Below are 22,991 nucleotides of genomic sequence, written 5' to 3'. Positions count from 1 at the left end.
ACATACATAAGGGCAGATATATTTCTTAAATGAGACGAAAAAAGTTCCAAAAATGATACTGTACCTATGGTAATAAAAGTGGTATATATGGAAGTTTATGAAAAATGAAATGGAGGTCGTGGCCTTTTATTTTGGGAAATTATTTAACCTTGTTTCGAGCCAAATTGCTAGCTTTGGTTTGTGGTTTATGGCAGTTATATTGGCTGCCATGTTTAGCCTATCTTGTGCCCAGAACAATAACAATCATGAGGCACCCTCATATTAGGTTTAAATCAATTAAAGATTGTGTATTAGGTTTAAATTGTGTATGGATTTGACAAGTTATTTTTTTGTAATTTCTAGTGAGAGGATTCGTTTCACTGAGCAGCGTGCAGAGGACATGGCAGACAGAAGAATCCAGATCTACTTGGATGCTGTCAGCAGCGGCAGTCAAAGTAAAAAACAACCAGAGCATGTTGAAGATGATGACGATGAATTTGTCTCCAGTAGTTTGTTGCATCAGGAGCAAGTTAAAGTAGAGGTATGGTCAGTTTAACCTTGTGTTACTCTGTGCCTTGACAAGAGTTTCACAAGTTAGTTGAATAAATATGGTGCATTCGGTGTGACATGTCATATAAGGTAGAAATGTTCTTATGAATAAATGTCTTTTGTATGACAGGACAACAGAATGGAAGAAATATATTATATACTTCAGATGTGACTAGAAACTAATGACATAGAAAAGCAAATATATAATTTGAATATTTGGTGCAGTTAAATGCGACTTTTAAGTCCAATGACTTATTTTATGACACAATGCTACAGTTGTTTAGAGTGGGCATGACTTTTAGAACATTATTTGACACAGAAATATGAAGATTCACAGTAATGAGGTAGGGACATTATACTTTTTTAAAAAATTAATTGGATGTTAGATCATCCTTTGGTTCACTTTGTTTCACACAATAACTTAAGTTCTCCACTCTCCACTGTTACCAAAATTTTTTAATGGGTTGCGTTTAGAGTGAAAAGAAACTGAGAGAAAACTATTCCCTGGGACGAGTGATCAGCAACAGAACCTCAACCTGGTCAGCATTTCAATGAACTCAATACACTTGTCCATTAAACTGTATACTGGAAAAAAAGCACTTCCACCCAGGGCAAGTTTGTTACTAAAGTGGATCCAGATCCTTCTAATGCATGTTACCTTAAATAAAAATATTCTAAGAGATAATGTTTATATCTGAAGACATTGCGATGTCATGATTTGGGCTGTTCCATTTAAACATACATGGTACTCAAGGAGGGTAGTATTTTAACAATATATGCCTGGGTACACAGAATTCATATTTAAATGATAAGAAATTTTTTAATTGCAGCTATGGGTGAGCACCCCACTTCAAAAGTGCCTTCACTGGGTTCCATGTATGTTTTAATGGAACAGCCCTTAGCCATTTAATGGTTTTCAGTTTTAAAATGACACTTTTCAAGAATCTGTGACACTTTTCATTAAGCTTACGTTAATCTTTGAGTCAGAAAATGTCAGCATTTTTTCTTCTAATGCAGATTTTGCCTTGAGTGCAACTTCAAGTCTTACCTTAAAAATGTTTTTTAGATGGAATTCGTACCTTTTTTGTGGAAATGGGATGCCTACAGTAAAGTATTTTTACTAGTCGGTCTTTCTAGCTGAGAATTGGCTGCTTTGATAGCCCTTGAACTAATTGAATAGTAATGATTATGCTAAAAGTGCCATTAAAACCACTATATAAATTGATCCTTTCAGCTGACAAAGATTTTTATTATTCTTTCTTAAATTAGGCTCTTGAGACCAAGACAAAGGATCTAGAAGCAGAAATAGCTATGCTAAAGAGCCAGTTGACAGACCAAAACCAGGAAAAAACCACAATGAAAGCTAACATTTCACAACTAGAACAGCAACAAAAGGATTGTGTGAGTTATCATACCTAAAATTCATGTAACTTTTAAATCCTAGTTCTACTTAAGCTTAAGCCTGGGAGGGTGTACACATGCAAAATAAAAGGGATATTACCTAATGTCCAAATTTGCTTTTTTAAAATTAGTTTTTGAATGTTTCGAAACAACATGAGCAGCAGTGAAGCTTGAAGGGAAAGACATGTTACATTTTTGTTTTGACATAATGCATGTTGGAGATAGTTTAATATATTTTCCACACCGGAATAGAAATTTGTATTTGTACATCATAAATCACATGTATGTACAGTATTATTTCTCACTGGTGGCCTCTTTCTTACCATGGCTACATATACCAACTAGTTGAAACTCAAGGTTGCAGTTCATCTTGATGTACAGATTAGACATTTGTTGTGTTGAAGCTTCAGCTAGATTCAACGCTTTTAATTTTTGTCCCTGATAAACCAATGCTGTTTCAGGCAGAATACGCCCATATGGGATTTACACAAAATAGACACAAAGTCCTGCAAAATAAAAAGATATAAAATGCATAAAATGTAGCACCAGAAAAATAAACACTGCACAGTTTTTGCACATAATCTGTTAGAGCTGCAGCATTCAGTCGTTAATTATCTGAGTTGCAGTATGAATAATTTTATGAAATGAACATAGTCCGTCAAGTGATCTTTTCTGATGGAATTTGTTACTCTGCTTGGACTACAGATTTTCTTCCATTCTCCTGATTTGTTCTATGCAAGATCCAGTGATTGTCTGGAAATAAAATGTTTTTTTAGTGGATTCCATCATATTGCATGCTTGAGAGATTAAGAATAAGGTTTGCAGGCCTCCATATTGTAAGTCTTGATCGAAAATATGAAAGGAATTAAGTAACATTTTGAAGCAACATTCACTCCTGAATGAAAGGTGATGATTTACCATTACATGTGTCTGCCAGAATGAACATGGAAAATCTTGTCACTAAATTGCCTGAATGGATGATCATGTCCACGTGGGATTTTTGCCTAGTCTTCCAATGGTGTCTGGTATGACCAATATAAAATTGGTGCTGATCAAACACTCATTATGGTTGCCACAGTCAGTTGCGGGGGGTGGGGGTGGGGGTCAGTTAAAATATAATTATCTAGTAATAGGTAAGTTGAGTTCAGTACTCAGCAGTTAAAAATAAGGACACTCCCATGGTTTAAATGTCATTGCCACAAATTTAACTCGGATATGTCACATGCATTAGAATGGCCAATTAAAGTCCATGACTGGTTAAAATACCAGTGATGCACTATAATTTTTTTAATTAAATTCACATTTGACTTGATTGGATTGTTGTTACTTCCAGAGTTCAAACCATCATGCAGATATAGATCAGCTCAAGAAACAGCTGGCGGAGGCAGAGTCCACCATTCAGAAGCTACAGTCACAAAATCACAAGGTACATTACCAGCTTATATGCCAAGAATTATCTTTATTAGACATACAGTGTGACCCCGCTATAGCGCCCTCCGTTATAACACAAATTCGAATATAACACGGTCGTGGTGTGGCTCCTGAAATTTCATATACATGTATTTTTCTTGTACACACAAAAAAAACATCTTTCTTAAAAGTACGAAAAAAAAACCGTAAAAACTTTATTATCATTTTGGGGAAGAGATTGCGTATGAATAATACAAGACGATCATGGCGTGGGTCTTGAAATTTTGTATGTATTTTTCTCATACACGGAAAAGTAGTTTTTCTTCTTAAAAGTACGAAAAATAACGCATAAAAAGTTTATTCTGTGATCGCGTAGGTCTTTGCCAATGTCACAAATTTGGATTGTTTTTCCTTATTGGCAGCAAAACATACCATGTGGCGATTTTTTTTTTATTATGTTGGCGATGTTGTTGGCTGTTTAAACTTTTGTATACAACCATTGGTTTGGAGTGCAGAAATTCAGAGGCCCCATGAAAGGAAGCCGCAAACTGGATATAAAATGCACTGAAATTTATCTTTTGTTACATAAACAAATTCTTTGTCCATATTGACCAATGATATAAACAGTGAATTGTTATATTATAATCCGCTTATTATGACATCTAGCACGAGTACTGTATGTTGTGAAATATCCACTTTTTTGTTGTTGACATTTCTGGTAATGGAGATCAACCAGACGAGGCATTATCTCGCAATCTATCTTTCATTGAATTTTCGGCCGCTAGCTAGTAACTAATATATTTACAAAGATTGACATTTTTATGTGGATGGTAAGTAAAATTCTTCTTATTTTCACTCAGAATTAAATCCTTCAGAGCACTCACATTTTCTCTAATAATCCCTGTCATCGAACCTGAACACCTGTGTCTCTATCTTCCGTTGACCCTCTGTTAATTTTTAGATGAATGCGCGGAAGACAGCATCACACTGCTACCACAATTGTATAAATAAAAAATCCTATTGGTTTATTCAATAGGCATGGAGGGTCAGTAACTAGAATAGTCCAAACGACATCCGATTCCTTTTAAAAAATGTACCCAGATAAAATAGTTTGCTGAAATTTCAAAGGAAACAGATTACCTTTGAAGCATCGATTGTTATGAAAAAGTACTCAGCAAATGGAAGAAAAAAAATCGGCCTCAATCAATACAATTATTTGATGTTGCTGCCACAATAAGAAATGGGCATTTGTTTGGCTCTCTAAAGCTGTCCTTTAGCAGTGACTAGTCTTTCAATAAAAACAAAGAACTTTTCATCAAAGGAAGTTAGTACCAAACTTAAATGAAAGTAATGGAATCTGATGGATTTTTGCATTTTCCAACGTGACTGGAAACTGTGCCGTGAAAGTTTTTTTTGTAGGGAAAATGTTAATGCTTACGAATGCTACCAACAGCGGCTTAAAACACAAACTAATTTTTACCGACTTGGGACGTACTGAAAAGTAAATGTGCTTCGTCATTTGTTACATGATTGTGCTATATTCTTCCACTGAATTCAGAACAATATGACCTGTGACAAAATCATTGAATATTCTAAAGCTCTGTGTGTGTGTGCATATTTTCAATGGAATCACTTGTATTGTGGATTCATGTTGTTTTAGGGTTTAACGCCATTTTTCAGCACACGATAGGCTATACATGGCGGCCAGTATTAATGGTGGAGGAAGAACCCGGGAAGAACCACTGACCCATGAGAAGCTACTGGCAAGCTTTCTCACATACCCACATTGGCTGAATCCGAGACTCAAACCTACGCAGAGGTGAGATGGCAGTGATCCGTAACAGACAGCGCTTTAGAAAACTTGGCCATTCGGGGCCCTTTATTGTGGATTCAATGTATATGATGAGGTTTGCGGGTGAGTACATGGTGTTGATACTATTCATGCTATACGTTAGACCTGTATATATCAACAGTATTCGCGTATATGTACCAATTCGTTGTTCTCTAAATAAAGTATACTATTACATGTCTTCTCTGTTTTCACTACAGGTGTATTGCTCATTTAATATGCATCGATTTAAGATGGTAACTGTGCCAATGAAGCACGTATTTTACCGCCCACATTTATTACCTACACCCCGTCCTCACAATTTTTTTGGGTACATACATAATTTTTTCAGCTAAATGACTTGGTTACTTATAACACGGTTTAGTCTATAATGCGGTCGGGTTCTATGGCTCCCAACTACCGTGTTATAGTGGGGTCACACTGTAGTTGGATCAGAAGGACAGTACCAAAATTAAGAGGGGTCATGGTGAGAACAGTACTTATAATACATGCTAGTTGGAAGTGAAACATAGAAATCATTTATCTTGAGTCAGTTGCAGAGTCAAGTGCTTGTTTAGCTTCTGATTAAGGGCTGTTCCAGTAAAACATAGCTGGGACCCAGGGAAGGCACTTTTAATGTGGGGTACTTGCCCATAGATGCAGTTTAGAATTTTCTTATCATTTTATTACGAAATCAAAGCACACTGGCATATATCTTTTTTAAAACTGCCTTCCTTGGGTACCATGTATGTTTAAGTGGAACAGCCCTAAAGTATTTTTGCATGCAGACACTGGCCTTATTACTATCTATAGAGAGTCAAGATTCAAAATATTTTGGCTCACAATGTTTTGAAAGCACCCTTATTTAGACCTTGTCACCAAAAAAATAGTAAAGGGTTGCATGATAAATAATGGTTATACATCCATATTTGAAAGCTACTACAAATTTTTTTCTTTATTTTGGAATGTAGTTTATTTAAGAGACTTTAATTTTTGTTTTTAATTCTTCCTTTTTCTGATTTTATTTTCTTTCAGGTTAAGAATCTTTTGTTTTAGTTTGAACTTTTGAAGGGGGGGGGGTGCAATTTAAATTTTTCATAAATAGAAATAGGATTTTTTATTACGAATTGCAACCTTGTAAAAATTTTGCACTTTTTGATATTGACTTTCCAAGGCAGAAATGACGACAGGACAGTCCTTGGATTTATCAATGACCATAATGGCCAACTGAAAATTGAATTACCAGAAGGAATTTGTAGCAGTTGCTAGTACTGTCATTATATATGTACATGTGCAATATTTATGTTTTACACATTTTGGGACAGAAGGCAGGCAAGACCACAGACTATCACATGGATCAATCTTTAATGGCAGAGAAGCTTGAGGAAGCCAGACAGCAGATCAACTCACAGGTTAGTCGTCTTTCTTGATTTTACTTTCTGTCATCACCATGCTATCACATGGTGTGAAGTTAGAAGGATTAGAACACATTTGAATTTACTATCCAAAATTTTCAATATACTGCTATGCTAAAGGCTGAAAATATTTACTACCTTGGAATTTGTGTTGATCCAAAAGTGGTGAATAAATGAGGTTTCAACTTGAACCATTCAGGAATTTGCTGATTTGTAGGGGAAATTATGCATTTTAAATTATTTTGGCAAAGGTCTGAAAATCATGATCTTATAGGATACAAGTTTAAACATCCCATAAGAGAGGCATCTTTGGCTTTTCTGGGCCAATAACTTGTTTCTGCAAGGGTGGGATCTATGACACTTCCTGGGGTAAGGAAGTTGTTTCATATGAAAGAGTGGTCCTTTTTACTTCACCGTGTGTGGCCGAGTGGTCTAAAGCGCTCTTCGTTACGGATCACTGCCATCTCACCTCTGTCTGCGGCGGTTCGAGTCTAAGATTCAGCCAATGTGGGCATGTGAGAAAGCTTGCCAGTAGCTTCTCGTGGGTCGGTGGTTCTTTCCGGGGTTTTCCGGGTTCTTCCTCCACCATTAATACTGGCCGCCATGTATAGCCTATCGTGTGCTGAAAAATGGCGTTAAACCCCACAACAACAACAACAACAACTTCACCGTGTAGTTTGTTTTATTATTATTCAGCAATGGTTAGGGAGTTAACACAAAAGTTGTCACACGGGTAAGAGTTCGCCTGACAGCAGAAGGTGTGGTTATCTTATCTTCTCTGCTTAGGCCCCTGGTTGCTGCCTCTACGTACATGATCCTTTCACCTAATTTGCCCCATAAGGCACTCCGATGTGGACTCCAGCGCTTCCCATTTGGAGATATCAGCTGGGACCTGGACTCATTGGCTAGTCTCCATTAAGTCTGACAAGACTTTGAAACTTAAAGCTAAACCTGTTGGTAAGATGACTTCAGGAAATTACTGCTGCGAAGGGATCTTTTGTTGCCACACAGATGGTCCTACCTACACAATTCACATTCTCCACCTTCATGCCTGATTCACATATAACCTTTCCAATAAGATTTGGTTTTGAAGTGTAGTAACCAGATGATGCATTGCTCAGGCTTGGAGGAAATTGTCTTGCATCATGTACGACATTTAATGGAGAATTATTCTGTAATTTGTGAAGGAAGAAATGCATTGATACTGACTCTCCTAATTGAAATGTAGTGTTAGATTTTCTTTCTTTGTGAGGAAAACCAATGGTCAGAATCACCATTTAGGTTTTAGGGTAGCACTCTCTCACACCGTTTAGTTCTCAGAATGATGGACTCTCTTCTTTCCGAAATGAGCTTCAGAGCCCAGTATATTGTTCTGTAATTCCCATGTGGAACCTTTCATTTGGTTTTTGGGTTGTTGCTTAAATCATGAGAATTCTTGAGTAAATCTGCTTCTACTACATTTTACTTTTAAGGCAGTCCCTATTTCCTCTTAATGAGAAGTGAAATTCATACCTTATAAGTGGAAAAGAATTACTTATGGTTAAATGGTATCTGATTCATTTCTCCTTGCTAGAATGGGTTTTCTTCCAAAAATTAACTTCCTATGTTGGACCTGGAATGCATTAAAATCCCCAATGTCTTTTAGGCTGCAGATGATCAAGATGACTCCTTGATGTGGTTAAGGCCTTTTGTTTCAGTTTGGCTGATTCCAAAAGGTAAATAAAAAATGGTTGAAATTATCTCTGTCAATGGTACATTTACTTATTTTGGCAGGCACCATTTTCTTTATAAGCAGGTTATGAATCTGTCACAGAGATATCTCTTTTTTAATAGGACAGAGCTATTGCTGCATCTTGGACCTTTTCTCATTTTTATTCCCTGGATGATGTTATGAAAATTAATGCTCTTGCTGTATGTTATCTTCATTCTACTTTCGATCAGTGTCAGATCGTAAAGAAAGCACTTCTGCATTAGGTCCAATAATGTCTGCAGTATAGCACTCAACTATGGCAAAATGTTTACTTGTACAGGCTGGCAAAATCAGGAATGTAACAATAGCAGGTAAGATATTACTGCCATTCAAAATGATGTTTTTGGATGAAAATTATCTGCTATTTTTGCATAATTTCCTCCACCCCTCATTGTTTTTACATCCCTTAGTCTTGTTCAAAATCAAAGAAAGATTTTCCAAATGATGGAAAAATAAATAATTGGAAGTTGATTTGGTGCTTGTTGTTGTTCTGGTCATCAGTGACTTATTGTTGGAGGGAACATTCACCTTTGTCTGAGAACTATTGCCAGGAAAGAGATAGCAGCGCAATAATAGCAGGTAAGTAATCATGTACATAGTTTTACCAAGCAAAAACAGGCATCAGCAATATATCATGTCTCTTGATTCTACTTCAGTTCTAACATTATTAGGGAAAAAAGGGGTAACTTTATTTTACCAGGATCAATTTGGTGTACTGAAATGTACAGTTACCTAATCCTTAGATGACGGTGATATTTGTTGGTTCTCTTGTTGATAAATTTTAGCTGGATCTAGTGACCAGTGCCTTAAGCAACTATCTCATTATCTTTTGAAGTAACAAGCTCAAAGTTACAAGCACAAGACTGGCAGTGTAATGATTTAACAGAAATGTTATTCTTATAAAAGTAGACAGCATGGCTGGAATAGTACATTGTGATTTAGCTGGTTGATATTGAGAATGCTGCTTTGGCTATTGTAGCAGGCACAAGTTACTAGATCAAGTAGTTCAATTCAATTCACACACTTGGGCTGACAAATTGTGTCTTTTTCTTTTGGGTGTAATCACTATGCTGTATTTGTTTTGGAACTGAAAGACAGTGTATGAATTCCAGCAAGCAGAGATCAGGGAGTTGAATGAGATGTTGACAGAAGCAGGCGATACCTTTGAGAACAAGGAAACAGAGATATCCAAACTGAAAGAGCTGTGTCAAGACTACGAGGAAAAGCTGAAGACCCAGGTTTGTCCGATTAAAGTTTGCATTATTCAGGCTATGGAAATTTTAAATATGCCAATATTATCTCAGTATACAATGATAGTCATTTAGAAGAAAATATTATGAGGCCCCAAAAAAATTCCAGTCAGCCAACAATCCCTTTTTTCATTGCCATTGATGATCCTAGCACTTTTATCCACAGGGTTAAAAAAAAAAATTAATTTAAAAAATTGTTGGTTTTGCCCAGTACTTGAAGCATTTAGTATAGTATTTATATTAATCATTATATGGGCAAACAAATTATTGCAAAAACCCAAAAATGAGAAGGAAAAAAAAAGAAGAAACCTGAAAACTTGATAGAAAAGTTTGATTTTTGTTTTCAGGCACGTTTGATCAAAGCTCTTGAAACTGCTGCTGAGAAAAGTCGGAATGCGATGGAAACTGCTGATCAGTCACTGAGCAAGAGAGAGGAAAGTCTTGCAAAATTGCAGGATGAGATGCAGCAACTTAAAGGTACACCTCCTATGCATGGTGCAGTAATTCCTGATACACCACCTTTGTCTGAAGAACCATGTCAAAACCAGCCTCAATCACATCAAGCAGAGTCTCCTTACATTGCTAAAGAGTCTCTTGATACGGGCAGCATCGATTCAGGTGCAGTACCAGACACAACTGGTTATGCCACTGACAGTGATGATGAGATAATCTTCAAAACAAGATTTACAAATGATCCCAAAGCTGGATCTGTATTGAGCAGAAATCAGGTGAACAAAGCAATGTCCTCAAAAAAATCATTTACTGTTTACCATGACTTTCAGGAAAAACATATAATACCATCCATACAGGAGAAACCTGAGATGTCTCAGACAACAAAAACTCCCCAACACTCATTCTTCTCTGGAACTGGGTCACATGCTAAGAAAAGCCTTGAAGATTTTCAAGTGGAACTGAAATACCCAACGGAGAAGCTCAAAAAGTACATCATAAAGAAGCCACTTGATAATAGCAGAGTACTTCAGGTTGTTTTAACACCGTTAAATAACAAGCATGTTACCCACCACACAAAAACAAGTTTACTTCGCTTAAAAAACTCGCCACGGCAAGACCCAACTCGTGGGAGGGAGTGTATTAGTAAATGTTCAATAGTCGGACCTCAAGAAAAGAATACTGATAGGGTTTTATCTTTAGGGAAAAGAAAGGCACTAGAAGATTTGAATACAAGCAAAAGGAGAAAAATTGAATCAGTTCCCGTCAAGAAAGCACCTGTCAGAAAATCATTAGGAAAGAAATATAACTTAAGGTCAAGAAGGTGATGTGATTAGACATCGTGATTTGCAGTATCCAGTATTACTCACTTGGATGCACATGCAACTGCTCATCAAAATTTTAGTTGCCATGATTCAGTGAAATAGTGATGACCCAACTTTGAAAATGGTCTTGTGCATTATATTCACTTACAAAATTATTTGAAGTACTTCTGAATAGATAATTTAGCAGATGAAAATCAACATGTACATCATGTTACCATTTATAGGAGGTACAATATCTATCTGTCCTCCTAGTTAGTTTTAGCAGCATAATTTTATCAGATTTGTTGAATTTCAAGTCAATCAGCATAATCTGTGTCTTTATCTCAGTCCATCAACAGTCTCCCATGATTTCTGCAGAATAACTTCGCCAGGAGTTGTCTGGTTTCTGTCATATTTGATTGTGGGGTTTTAATATTGTTGAGACTTGACTTTGATTTTTAGCATTGTAAAAGAGCACTTATGTCCCCTGATTACCTGGGTTTCCACGGCTTAACTTTGCAAGATCTTTTGAATTTCATCAAAGTTTGCTATGGGATTTATATTTATGAGACCTTGACGGAGTTCAGTTTCCAGTGTTCCATGACATCATTTCCAGAGTTATGCCCACTGATTACCTATCAGGCAGACTTTGGTTTCTATGACATTAATGACCAAATTTTGCAAGTGTTATGGCCCCTTATTGCCCCTCATTTGCTTTCTGCTGGAGATGTAACACATTTTGAATTTCAGCTGTATTTATCAACTATGAAACCTTGAATAATGGTAAAGATTACATTAGGAAGCATGTTTCACCCAACAAATTAGTAAAGTTTAATTCTAGATATAAATTGTTGGATAAAATCTGAAGTATTTCTATTTTTATATTGGGGTTCTTGTGTTTAAAGTTAAAGTCTGTTTCATGTTGATGGGTTATCATTTCAAAAGTTAGAATTCCGTCATTACACATCCCTATATAGATTATTTATTTCCCGATTACCTATGTTCTAATTGTGGCTTTGTAGCACAAGTTTCTATGTATAGGGCCCTGCTGAATAAATTGTTGTGAGCTAGATCCTTTGAGATACTCCCATAACTACTAGCTCTAGTTTTTTTCTACTGCGTCGTGAAATTGGCAATAAATCAAAACATTTTACTTCATCAAAGTAACTTACATGCAACTTTGTTTAAATAGAGTTATGTTTCAGAGGTTTGATAAATTTTTTTAGGACCCTCCCCCTCAATAAAAGAACCCCAGAAAGGCTGAACTATGAGGCATGGAAACAAACGTTTCATGATTTTTGGACAATGGCTGGCTTTAAATATATAATTTGCTTATTAAACTTTCAGTAAGACATTTGTGATGGCATTTAAATTAGGTTGGCTAGGTATTTCTGCAGTAAAGAGTTCTTAATTGTGGATCTCAGAACCCCAACATGTATCCCCCTTTTAAAAAAATATGTTTGGTTGTGCTTACTGGAATATCTGTACAAAATTTAATTTCTTAGCTGACCTGGGAGTAAGGTCAGGCAATCTTATATGGCCCTGCATACATTGTGTGATTTCTGTTATCCATTCGTTTGTCAACAATTACTTGTTACCACTCTGGGGTGCATGAATATGATTCCACTTTTTATGAAACTTGTGCTACACCCATAACTAATAGCTCTATTTTTTTTCTGCTAAGCACTGTTCCATATAAGCATACAAAATATCGAGGGAAAACACTTTTTAAATAATATATGCCAGAATACACTTGTTACACTCAGAGTTTATATGACAATGATAACAAAGTTCTAAATCACATCTATGGGTGACTACTATGTTTTGAAAGTACCTTCCCTGGGTGCCAAGTTTATTTTACTGGAACAGCCCTCAGAACTGTGGACAGTTTTGATCCTGAGCAAGGTCCATGCTTATGTGAGGTGACATTACATCTGTCAGTTTGTTACCACTCTCAAAATGAAATTTTGATCAAACTTGAAATGTGTACTTATATTATCAAGATCTTGGATGAATTTGGTAATGATGAGTGAGATCCAGGAATATTAATGAAGCAGTCTAGCATCCGATTGTTTCAGCTTGTTAAAACTGTGGAGGACACTTTTTATCTTGCATTTTAATCAAGTTTGGATAAAACTTACATATGCTTGTGTCATAAAAATGTTGGGTGAGTTCCGTAATGAGCCATATCCAGACACAATCACATAGCAATCATGTATACAGTTGGCTGCTCTTGATACCATTCTGGAAAGCATATCTGATTTGTAAATTGTATATTTAGGTCATTAAGATCTAGGAAAAGTTTGATGATGAGTGAGATGCATGAGCATTAATGAGATGATCTTACATCTGATTGGCTGAGGTTGTTACAACATTGGAGGTCATTTTTTTAAAAATCTTGCATCTGATTGACTGCGCTTGTTACCACATTGAAGGTCATGTTATTTTGAATCTTGCATCTGATTGGCTGAGCTTGTTGCAACATTGGTCATATTTTTTTTAAAAATCTTGCATCTGATTGGCTGAGCTTGTTACCACATTGGAGGTCATATTTTTTTATTATCTGATATTGATCGTACTTGGGATATGTGCTTATATTATAAAGATAGGGCACAAGTTTGATATTAAATAGGATTAGTGCATACTAATTTGATTGGCTGATGCATTACTACCCTATAGGCTGATCTGATTTTGAGTAAGCTTGGTAAACAGACCTAAATCCTGAAGATCTTACATAGGTACAATTATGAGCAGGATTATAATAATGATGAGATCTTCAATATGCTTGACTGAGCTTTAGTAACTATTTCTGATCCGATTTTTATTAACCTTATGCTTATTTTAATATATCTAGTGAGTTTTATTATGTTTAACAAGATTTGTGCATTAGAGAAATCGAGAGGTTATAAAATATTCCTCATATGGAATGCTTTATAATTTGTTTTCTTTTTTAATATTACTTCTTTTTATAAATGAAACCATAGGAAGTAACCCATTATATTTGCTATTGAGAATTACAAAATATGAAAACTAGATTAAAAATAAAAAAATTTACAACAGGCATATATTTGAATAGACAAGTTGGTCAGAATGAGGAGAACTAAATCTTAGGGATTAAAATGCATAATTCGTACATCATACATGAAAAAGTTGTGTAAAATAGAAATATATAAAGTAACACTCAACTCTCAGGCAGATTAAATAATTAGCTAAAAGATTACTTTGTTAAACTGATGAATCATTACAAGTTTGAGAAAATATTATGACGTGAGTGGATAAAGTGAACAGAGGAAACATTTATTTAGACTTGTTGATGTTGGATACAATGTACATTTTTGAAAAGTAGTAAAACCAGTGTTGTAATTAATCAGAATTTCCTAGTTATAGATATTTGTAACTGATATTAAGTGACAAGCATTTATGTTATACATTATTTCATGACATTTCATATATTCTTTGACTAACAAGCTGTTACCCATATATATATTTCCCCTGATATGATTTCAGATTTAATTAATAAAAGTAAAGAAGCCCCTGTCCAAATGATCAAAATCACCATGTCCTCTAAAAACCTATGAATTGTAATTTCAGTGTGAAAACACACGATTGGGTCGACCACAGGCTAAAACTTCATCTGTAAACTTAAGTTTTGAAAAACTTGGATGTATTTGATTATGATCAAGTGACTGCATATTAAATAAGGCTTTATGTTTATAAAGAGCTTTCGTCAGACTAAAAATGCTATACTCTATAGGACATTAAGTTTGGGAGATTACTTAGTTTCCATTCTTACAACATTAGATAAGTCTTAGTGAAATGGACAACTGTTATTTCTTTTCTTCAGGCAGAAAAATTTACTCTGTTTTCAATTTATATCAGTATATTTGGCTTTTTTTTATCAGGACTGAAAGATTTAAAATGAAATTATATAATTTTAGTTTACAAAAGAACCCTCTGGAATTGTAACAGTTTAGAAGAAATAAATAGACATACACACACCATTTGTCCAGGTTCTGTTTTAAGTGAGATTTTCATAAATCTGAGGCTGGTTTCTTTTTAGATCATTTCTGTTAAGGAGTTACCTGTCTGCAAAAGACCATGATCAAAATATATGGTTTTGTGTTGACAAATTGCTTTCAGTTTTGTTTTGTTAAATTGACCAGTCATGATGACACCATTTACCCTCTTCATGTACACTGCTGAATGAATTAACTGATAGTTGCAAAATAATAGACTGGGAAACGTTAATTGCCTTTATCTAGAAAGCCAGCATAGACATTTTCTAGATACTAACCATTATGAACTTTTGCATCATGCCAGTATGATAGTGGATATTAAAACAGTTAATTTTGGGTAGCTAGGTTGTATATAAAAAAACATTGGCCTTGTGGGTTGCTGTGTTGTGTATCAAAAACTGGCTTTGGGTAGCTAAGTTGCATATCAAACACATTGGCCTTGGGGGGTGGCTAAGTTGTATATCAAACACATGGGCCTTGGGGGTAGCTGTGTTGTGTATCAAAAACTGGCTTTGGGTAGCTAAGTTGCATATCAAACACATTGGCCTTGGGTAGCTATTTTGCAAATTAAAAACAAACTTGGCCCTGTGTGGCTAAGTGACTTATTAAAAACAAGTAGCCCTGGGTTGTTAAGTTCGTATTAAAAATAAGTAGCCCACGGTAACTAAGCGACCTATTAAAATCAAGTAACCCTGGGTGGCTAAGTGTCATATTGAAACAACTAGCTCTTTTAGCTAAGTGGAATTTACTCAGGGTTTACATGCAGACATTATATGCAGTGGGTATTATATTTCACATGCAAGCAAAGCTTTGTGCATCTTGTGGCAAACATATCAGTTGAGTCTTATGTTTTTTATTATATGGTACACAATCCTTGTGTAGATATTGAATCTATAAAGCTATGTAAATAGCAATTTAGTGTGTTGACATATGTATGCATTTATGTATGTAAATATGTGTCTGGTTTACTTTTCTTTTACTGTATGTCAACATAGCTTTTATTTTCATGGGTTGTACCACTGATATCTGAGTAAGGGCTATTCCATTTAAATATACATGGTACCCAGGGAAGGCACTTTTAAAAAAAATATATGCCAGGGTACTCAGATTACCCAAAGAGATCATCTGAAAACAATTCAAATTTCTAAATTGCATTGGTGGGTGACTATTCACATTAAAAGTACTATCCCTGGGTCCCATGTCTATATGACTGGAACAGCCCTAAGGAAAAGTTTCATTAATATCAAAGCTTCAGTGTTAAGTTCCTTAATTTCTAAGCTGACTGAAGTGTACACTTGGTTCTTTGTACGCATGATTGTGAGTATGAATTAGATACAGTTTGCTTATTTTCTGTCAATTTGTGTTGTTTGATTTTTATTTTTTAGTGTGGCTTTGTTTCATATGAATTTAATGGTCACTATAATATATAAATATATATAATTATATTTTTACTTTTTTTCCAACATACTTTAACAATCTTAATGGCCCTGGTTTTGTTTTGCACAGAACATTGCCTTTCACACTTTGTACATTGAGTTTTTAGAAGTTTTATCAAATGATATTCAGGTAATGATGTGCATCATTTAAGCCTAATGTTGTGGTGTCATTAATTTTGGTTACTTTTTCAATTAATGCTTTGATTGTGTGGGCTTGACTAGCAAGCCCTGGCCTCACTGTATTGAACATGTAACCTCTTACATCAATGACACATTGTTATACTGGCTTAAAAAAAATTGTGGTCTGCTTAGGTTGGAGATCTGTGGGAATACCAAGGCAACTTGAAATCTCAGTAAACAAAACAATAAATTTTAACCATTCATTTTTTTGTGCCAATTATTTTGTAATAATAAAATTGTTATCTTTTCCAGGTGTTTTTGTTTATTTAATTGTACCTGAGCATTGAGATTCCCACAGTTCACCTGTATCTTTTACTGTTTATACAATGATGAACACCCGATCTTCTTACCATACAATGATGAACACCTGATCTTGTTCTCATCTTACACTGATGAACACCTGATATTTCTTTTCAGGTGAGTTCAAGAACAAGGTCAGAAGTTAAGAGGTCAACTGAGGGGATCTCAATGGCAGACATTTGCAGCTAGTCTCTCTCTCTCTCTCTCTCTCTCTCTCTCTCTCTCTCTCTTTCTTTCTCTCTCTCTCTCTCTCTCTCTCTCTCTCTCTCTCTCTCTCTCTCTCTCTCTTGTGTCTATTTCTTTTTTCTATGCCTGCAATAAGGCAGAGTATAATATATTGTAATATTGTATGTTGGTGGATATATTGCAATTGGGGTAAGGAAGAAACTTGTCAATTAGGGGTTGAAAAGGTGAAGGTCACTGACAGGAAAAGAAATGTTTGCTACTAACTGAATTTAATTCTTAAACATATACCTTGGCTGAATTTTGCGAATGACTTGCACATAGGGGTCAAAGGTCAGTGTGACAGAAGAAAAAGACTACTTTCTGCATTGTAACATGGGTTCTAGACTACAAAACTAGGCCAAAATTGCAGTGGATTTGCAATTAAAATGATTTTGAGATAAAAGGTCAAGGTCATTGTGGTTCCGTTAAAAATGGAACTTTTATTCTAAGGCAAGTTCTTTGACCAAACCCTGAATGTGAATTGCTTGCACTTAGGGTAATAAAGAAACCTGTTGATTCTGTGATCTGAAAGTCATGGTAAGTCAAATAAAAATGTAATGGTTTCTGCACATTAAGTTTAGCTGAGGGAGGCATACATTGATCAGAGGTCCAGATCATTGAGACTGGATTAAACAATGACTGTCAAGAGTCAAATATGCCCAGTTATTGCCTATCCAGAGGACTATCAGGAAGATGAATAATTGGCCTTTCATGGCACTCATCTTTTTTGTTTTGTCTGTGTATAGCAAGATACACATATCACTATTTGTTCACAACTTTTTATAATGCAATGCCACAAAAGTTAGTATCTGTGAAAATAAATTGACAGTATAGTGGTCACCTGTTTCGTGCTGTTATGTGCTCATGTTTATTGTACCAAATACATATATTAATACCGCTCCAGTGGCCTAGTGGTTAGAGCGTTGACCTCGGATGCGAAAGATCATGGGTTCGATCTCTGGCCAAGTTATGCCAAAGACTTTTTTAAATAGTACTAAGAGCTGCCTCGCTTGGCACTCAGTATTAAGAGATTAGTGTTAGGACTAGTCAGCCTGGTGTGAGGATAATGTGACTGGGTGGGACATGACGCTACATGTCTGCAGCGTCATGCCCAGTGCTAGACATCACTATAAACTGCCACACTGCAGATATCATAGCGATATGACTGAAAATTGTTAAAGCTATGTTAAAAATCCAAATCACACACACGCACATACATTTACTGTATATACTTGCTTGAGTCGAGGCAAACTGCGTCAGATCTTGGTCTTTGCAGCAGGACTCGACTTATAAGCAAGTTTATACAGTACTGTATATTAAGGTCAGGCATAAATCCATTCATTTTTAATGTTTTAAAAATTGAGTTAAAACATCATTTTATTGGCTGAGTGAATAATCGGCAAGAGAAAATCAAACTTATTCTCTATGTTCAGACTTTTTAATAGAGCTTTTTGTAATTCTTGCTGCTCTTCAGTTTTCACATATTGGTTAGTTTGATAATCATTATATCTGCATATGATACTTAAGGACTATAAAAACACTTTAGAAACCCAGTATCTGCATATGCCACTGAAGTACAGTCAAAACACATTAGAAACCTAGTATCTGCATATGCCACTGAAATACAATCAAAACACTTTAGAAACCTAGTATCTGCATATGCCACTGAAATACAATCAAAACACTTTAGAAACCCAGATTCTGCATATGCCACTGAAGTGCAATCAAAACACTTTAGAAACCCAGTGTCTGCATATGCCACTGAAGTACAGTCAAAACACTTTAAAAACCTAGTATCTGCATATGCCACTGAAGTGCAATCAAAACACATTAGGAACCCAGTATCTGCATATGCCACTGAAGTACAGTCAAAACACTTTAAAAACCCAGTATCTGCATATGCCACTGAAGTACAATGAGTACACTTAAGAAACCCAGTATCTGCATATGCCACTGAAGTGCAATCAAAACACATTAGAAAGCCAGTATCTGCATATGCCACTGAAGTGCAATCAAAACACTTTAGAAACCCAGTATCTGCATATGCCACTGAAGTGGAATCAAAATACATTAGAAACCCAGTATCTGCATATGCCACTGATTTACAATCAAAACACTTTAGAAACCCAGTATCTGCATATGCCACTGAAAGTGCAATCAAAACACTAGAAACCCAGTATCTGCATATGCCACTGAAGTGCAGTCAAAACACATTAGAAACCCAGTATCTGCAAATGCCACTTAAGTACAATCAAAACACAAGAAACCCAGGATCTGCATATGTCACTAAGTACAATCAAAACACGCTTTAGAAACCCCATTATCTGCATATGCCACTGAAGTACAATCAAAACATTTAAGAAACCCAGTATCTGCATATGCCACTAAACTAAATTCAGCATTGCATACTGCGGAAAGCCCTCATCAGCAAATGTCAACTAAATGCTGTCAGTAATATACACTGGATAATACCTATGCCAGCATAGGTGTAACATGATCAGTATACTTAACATCTCACTTCTTTCTGTTAATTCTTTTCTTTCGTGTGTATTTTTTTAATACATTCTTTACCTCACTTAATATACATGTCTATTCTCTTTCAGATTGTTTTATCTTGCTATGCTGTTTTCATTTTTCTCTCCCGTTCTCCCTGTCATTCACACATGCACACACTACCCAAATTCGAATGTACCTTGTCATTCAGACATGCACACACTAACCAAATTCAAATGTACCTGTCATTCAGACATGCACACACTACCCAAATTTGAATGTACCTGTCATTCACACATGCACACACTACCCAAATTTGTATGTATCCATTTTCTCTGTCATTCAGACATGCACACATTACCCAAATTCAAATGTACCTGTCATTCACACATGCACACACTACCCAAATTCAAATGTACCTTCTGCAAATCGAGACTCGTAGAATAGCTTAGCTGCCAACTGTCCCGTTTTTTCCCGTATTTGTCTTGAATTTTGGAACTGAATATGGGTGTACGCTTTTTTTGCAAACAATACGTTTTTTATGTTAAAAAATTATATAAAACAATTCCTTGCAATTTTCAGTTTTAAACGGTCACAGGCACTCGGTTCCATTCTGATAGAAATGTATCACATGTATATAGCAATACAGTTCTACAGTATGATTGCTTCATTCGAAATTGAGGCTACAATGCCTGTCTTTATCCACCATTTTGGATTTTGCAAACAGTTACCGCTGTCACTGTATCTTATCTACGTAATATTCAACTTTTAATCATGTTGAATAGGAAAGCAGAATATTCAGAATTTTCTCCAGGAAAGACAAGAAAACAGAACTGGAAGGACAATTGTGCCGTCTTGTTTAGATTTGTGAAACCATCTAGTAAAGGAGAAAACTCTACGTTTTGCAAATTGTGTAATGTAATTTCGCTATTGAGCATGGAGGCGCTCATGAAATAAAGAGCATGAAAAAGCTAATAAGCATCAGCTTGCTGCATCATCATACACCACTCAGCCTGAACTTAATACATATATAAATACCAGAGAGAACATTGATGTAATTCGATCGGAATTCGGTTAATTCAATTTCTTTTGGAAATTAACCTTCCTCTTTTAGTTGCTAGTGTTGCTGGCAATTTATTTCGCACACGTTTTCCAGACAGTAAAATCGCAAAGGATTACTCGTATGCTAGAACAACAACAGTTCAATAAGAAAATCACACAGAATTGAGATCATCAATGAAAGTTGATACATTCAAATCGATAATGATTGGAAAAAAATAAGGTGTGGAAAAGGCTACCATAAAGCCTGTGTCTGAGTGTGTTGCACTCTTGCACCTTCTGAATGGACCGGGTGGAACATGGTACAACACATGCATCTTTGACATTAAATAATTATGTAAAGCACTGTCCTACTTTACTGATGGTTGTATATTTTGTAAATAGTTACATACGCATTAAAATTTTAAAAATCAGTATTTGTTCCTGAAAATGAGTATTTTTGTCACAAGCACCAGTATTTTTTTATTCTGGGGTTGGCAGCTATGGAATAGACCTGATGCATCCTTGCTGCATGCCGTAAGAGCCACTGAGTGGAGGCAACGTATTGGCTGTGGGTTGGGAACCATGTCGAGGGATTCTGGTGGTTGAGTAAAGGGGAGAACCATGAGTGGCTTCCCAGTACGACACACTACTTTAACCTTTACTTTTTACTATATGGATGGTTGGGATGGACCTGGTCTCGACAAATCGTCATGTCATGTCAAGTCTTAGGAATTTTTCCTTAACCTACTTTTCAGACTTTCTCTTTAACATTTTTCTTTGTATCTTTCATGATACCACCATTACTGCTACATTTTACTCTTTTATCTTTCATTTTTCTCTCTATCAAAAGATATCCTTTTTTTTTTTTTTGGCTTAACGGGTCAATTGGAGAGTATCTTTATCTGCTTAGTGTACCATCTGTATATCCCTGGCACTTGAGATGTGTCCCCTTGTTGGCTTCATGGTAGGAGGGTGAGCATGGGTAATGAATGTAAAATAAAACAGTTGAAATTAAAAAAAGAACATCAGTTTAAGTAAACCAGACCTTTCAGACAAAGATGAACCATGTGGCATGGAGTCAATACCATACTTTATGGTCATCGATTCCAAAGATGCATGAAGACTGAATACTGCATTACAGTAATACCTCGAACATTCGCGCGGTTAGGTTCCAGAACCAGTCGCGGATCAGGAGGAATCACGAATGTTTGGTACGAGTTACTAAAAATGCTAATGAATGCTTATTTCTAGGGTTTAAACCCTAAATATGACCCAAATCATGCTCCCAAAGCACTTTAATTTCATTTAAAAGTTAGCTTAATACATTACCCTTAAAAAGAGAAATAAATGGTTGACGTAAAAATAGAGTACAGTATCTCCTAATGGGTATAAGGTAAAACCAAGTAACGAATGGGACTGTAAACTTAATGACTGACGTTTTCTTTGTCATTGTCAGGAAGGTCAACTAGGTAAACTTCATATGTCACAGAAGTCATAAAACGAAGGTACAGTTCAATAAAATAAAGAAAACATGTACGTAGAGGGTACCAATGAAAATTTTGCAAATCCGTGAATTCGCGAATCCAGAAATGCGAATGCACGAGGTATTACTGTATCTCAATTTGTTGTCTAAAAGAACAAGCAAAAGCATGAAAATTAAAATCAGGTGGTTTGCTTGTGGATTGTGAGTGAAGAAGACAGATTGAAAAATCCCAAAAAATTAGGATTTTCTTTCATGTACCAGTAACCTCGTTTGCTCACTCATCACTCACTTCATCCAAGGGCATGATTCACTGACTTGACAAAAGTCAGCAACATAGAATTCATCAAAGGCATGAAAGAGCAAGGTGTTACTGCCATTTTTCAAATCCATATCAAGCATGGCAAAAATTTGAAGGACACGAACACCATATTCTTACTTTAAACACACCAACACTTTGCATGCCTGAAATACTTTGCAAAACTAGACAACAGAGATACACGGCGATGATCCTATCGTTCAACATTTTAAATCTATGTTACTCTAGATTGCAGAAGATGGAATTTCAAAATCTTCATTTAACTTTAAACAAACAAAAAATGCATGGTTGATTGAAGATTTTAAAGAAGCCACTAGACAATGCAGAAAAGCTTGGAGAAAATTTATAAATCTGTCCCAAAAAGGTGGGATATTACCATATATTCTGTGCTAAAAATAAGCTTGCCAGTTATAGAATGTAAGAAAGCATAATGGAAAAACTATGTTTTTGCTTAACCCTTCACCTCATGTAAGTGCTTTTGGACACCTCTGCCTCTGTCTCATGTGAGCACCTTTGGATGCCTCTACCCGATTCACATGGAAGCACGTTTGGATGCGCGCTATAAGCATCAGCCATTTTGAGCTGGTTTTTATAATGCCACCTTTGGGGAAATTACCCTATTAAATGCTACTTTCATTGATGTGAATGACCATTAAGTCAGATGAC

At 35.7% G+C, this 22,991-nt stretch overlaps 1 protein-coding gene across 3 annotated transcripts in view; it reads left to right on the top strand.

The window, feature by feature from the left end:
* LOC149781935 (uncharacterized) overlaps positions 1-22,991 on the top strand; it is a 127,436-nt gene that overhangs the window by 38,976 nt on the left and 65,469 nt on the right. For 2 of the 3 annotated variants that reach the window (XM_089936137.1, XM_089936135.1), the window contains exons 14-19: positions 343-520; positions 1,798-1,929; positions 3,263-3,355; positions 6,493-6,579; positions 9,445-9,570; positions 9,930-10,059. In XM_089936137.1, coding sequence (XP_089792263.1) covers positions 343-520; positions 1,798-1,929; positions 3,263-3,355; positions 6,493-6,579; positions 9,445-9,570; positions 9,930-10,059 — 746 coding nt within the window. The remainder of the gene's footprint in view (positions 1-342; positions 521-1,797; positions 1,930-3,262; positions 3,356-6,492; positions 6,580-9,444; positions 9,571-9,929; positions 10,060-22,991) is intronic. The other variant, XM_089936136.1, reaches the window with a different exon arrangement.

The sequence above is a fragment of the Sinohyriopsis cumingii genome, chromosome 15 (assembly GCF_028554795.1).
Source record: "Sinohyriopsis cumingii isolate HCF-2022 chromosome 15, ASM2855479v2, whole genome shotgun sequence".
In the NCBI taxonomy this organism is placed as follows: Eukaryota; Metazoa; Mollusca; class Bivalvia; order Unionida; family Unionidae; genus Sinohyriopsis; species Sinohyriopsis cumingii.
The sequence above is the reverse complement of the archived record's forward strand: the minus strand, read 5'-3'. Positions and strand labels throughout refer to the sequence as shown.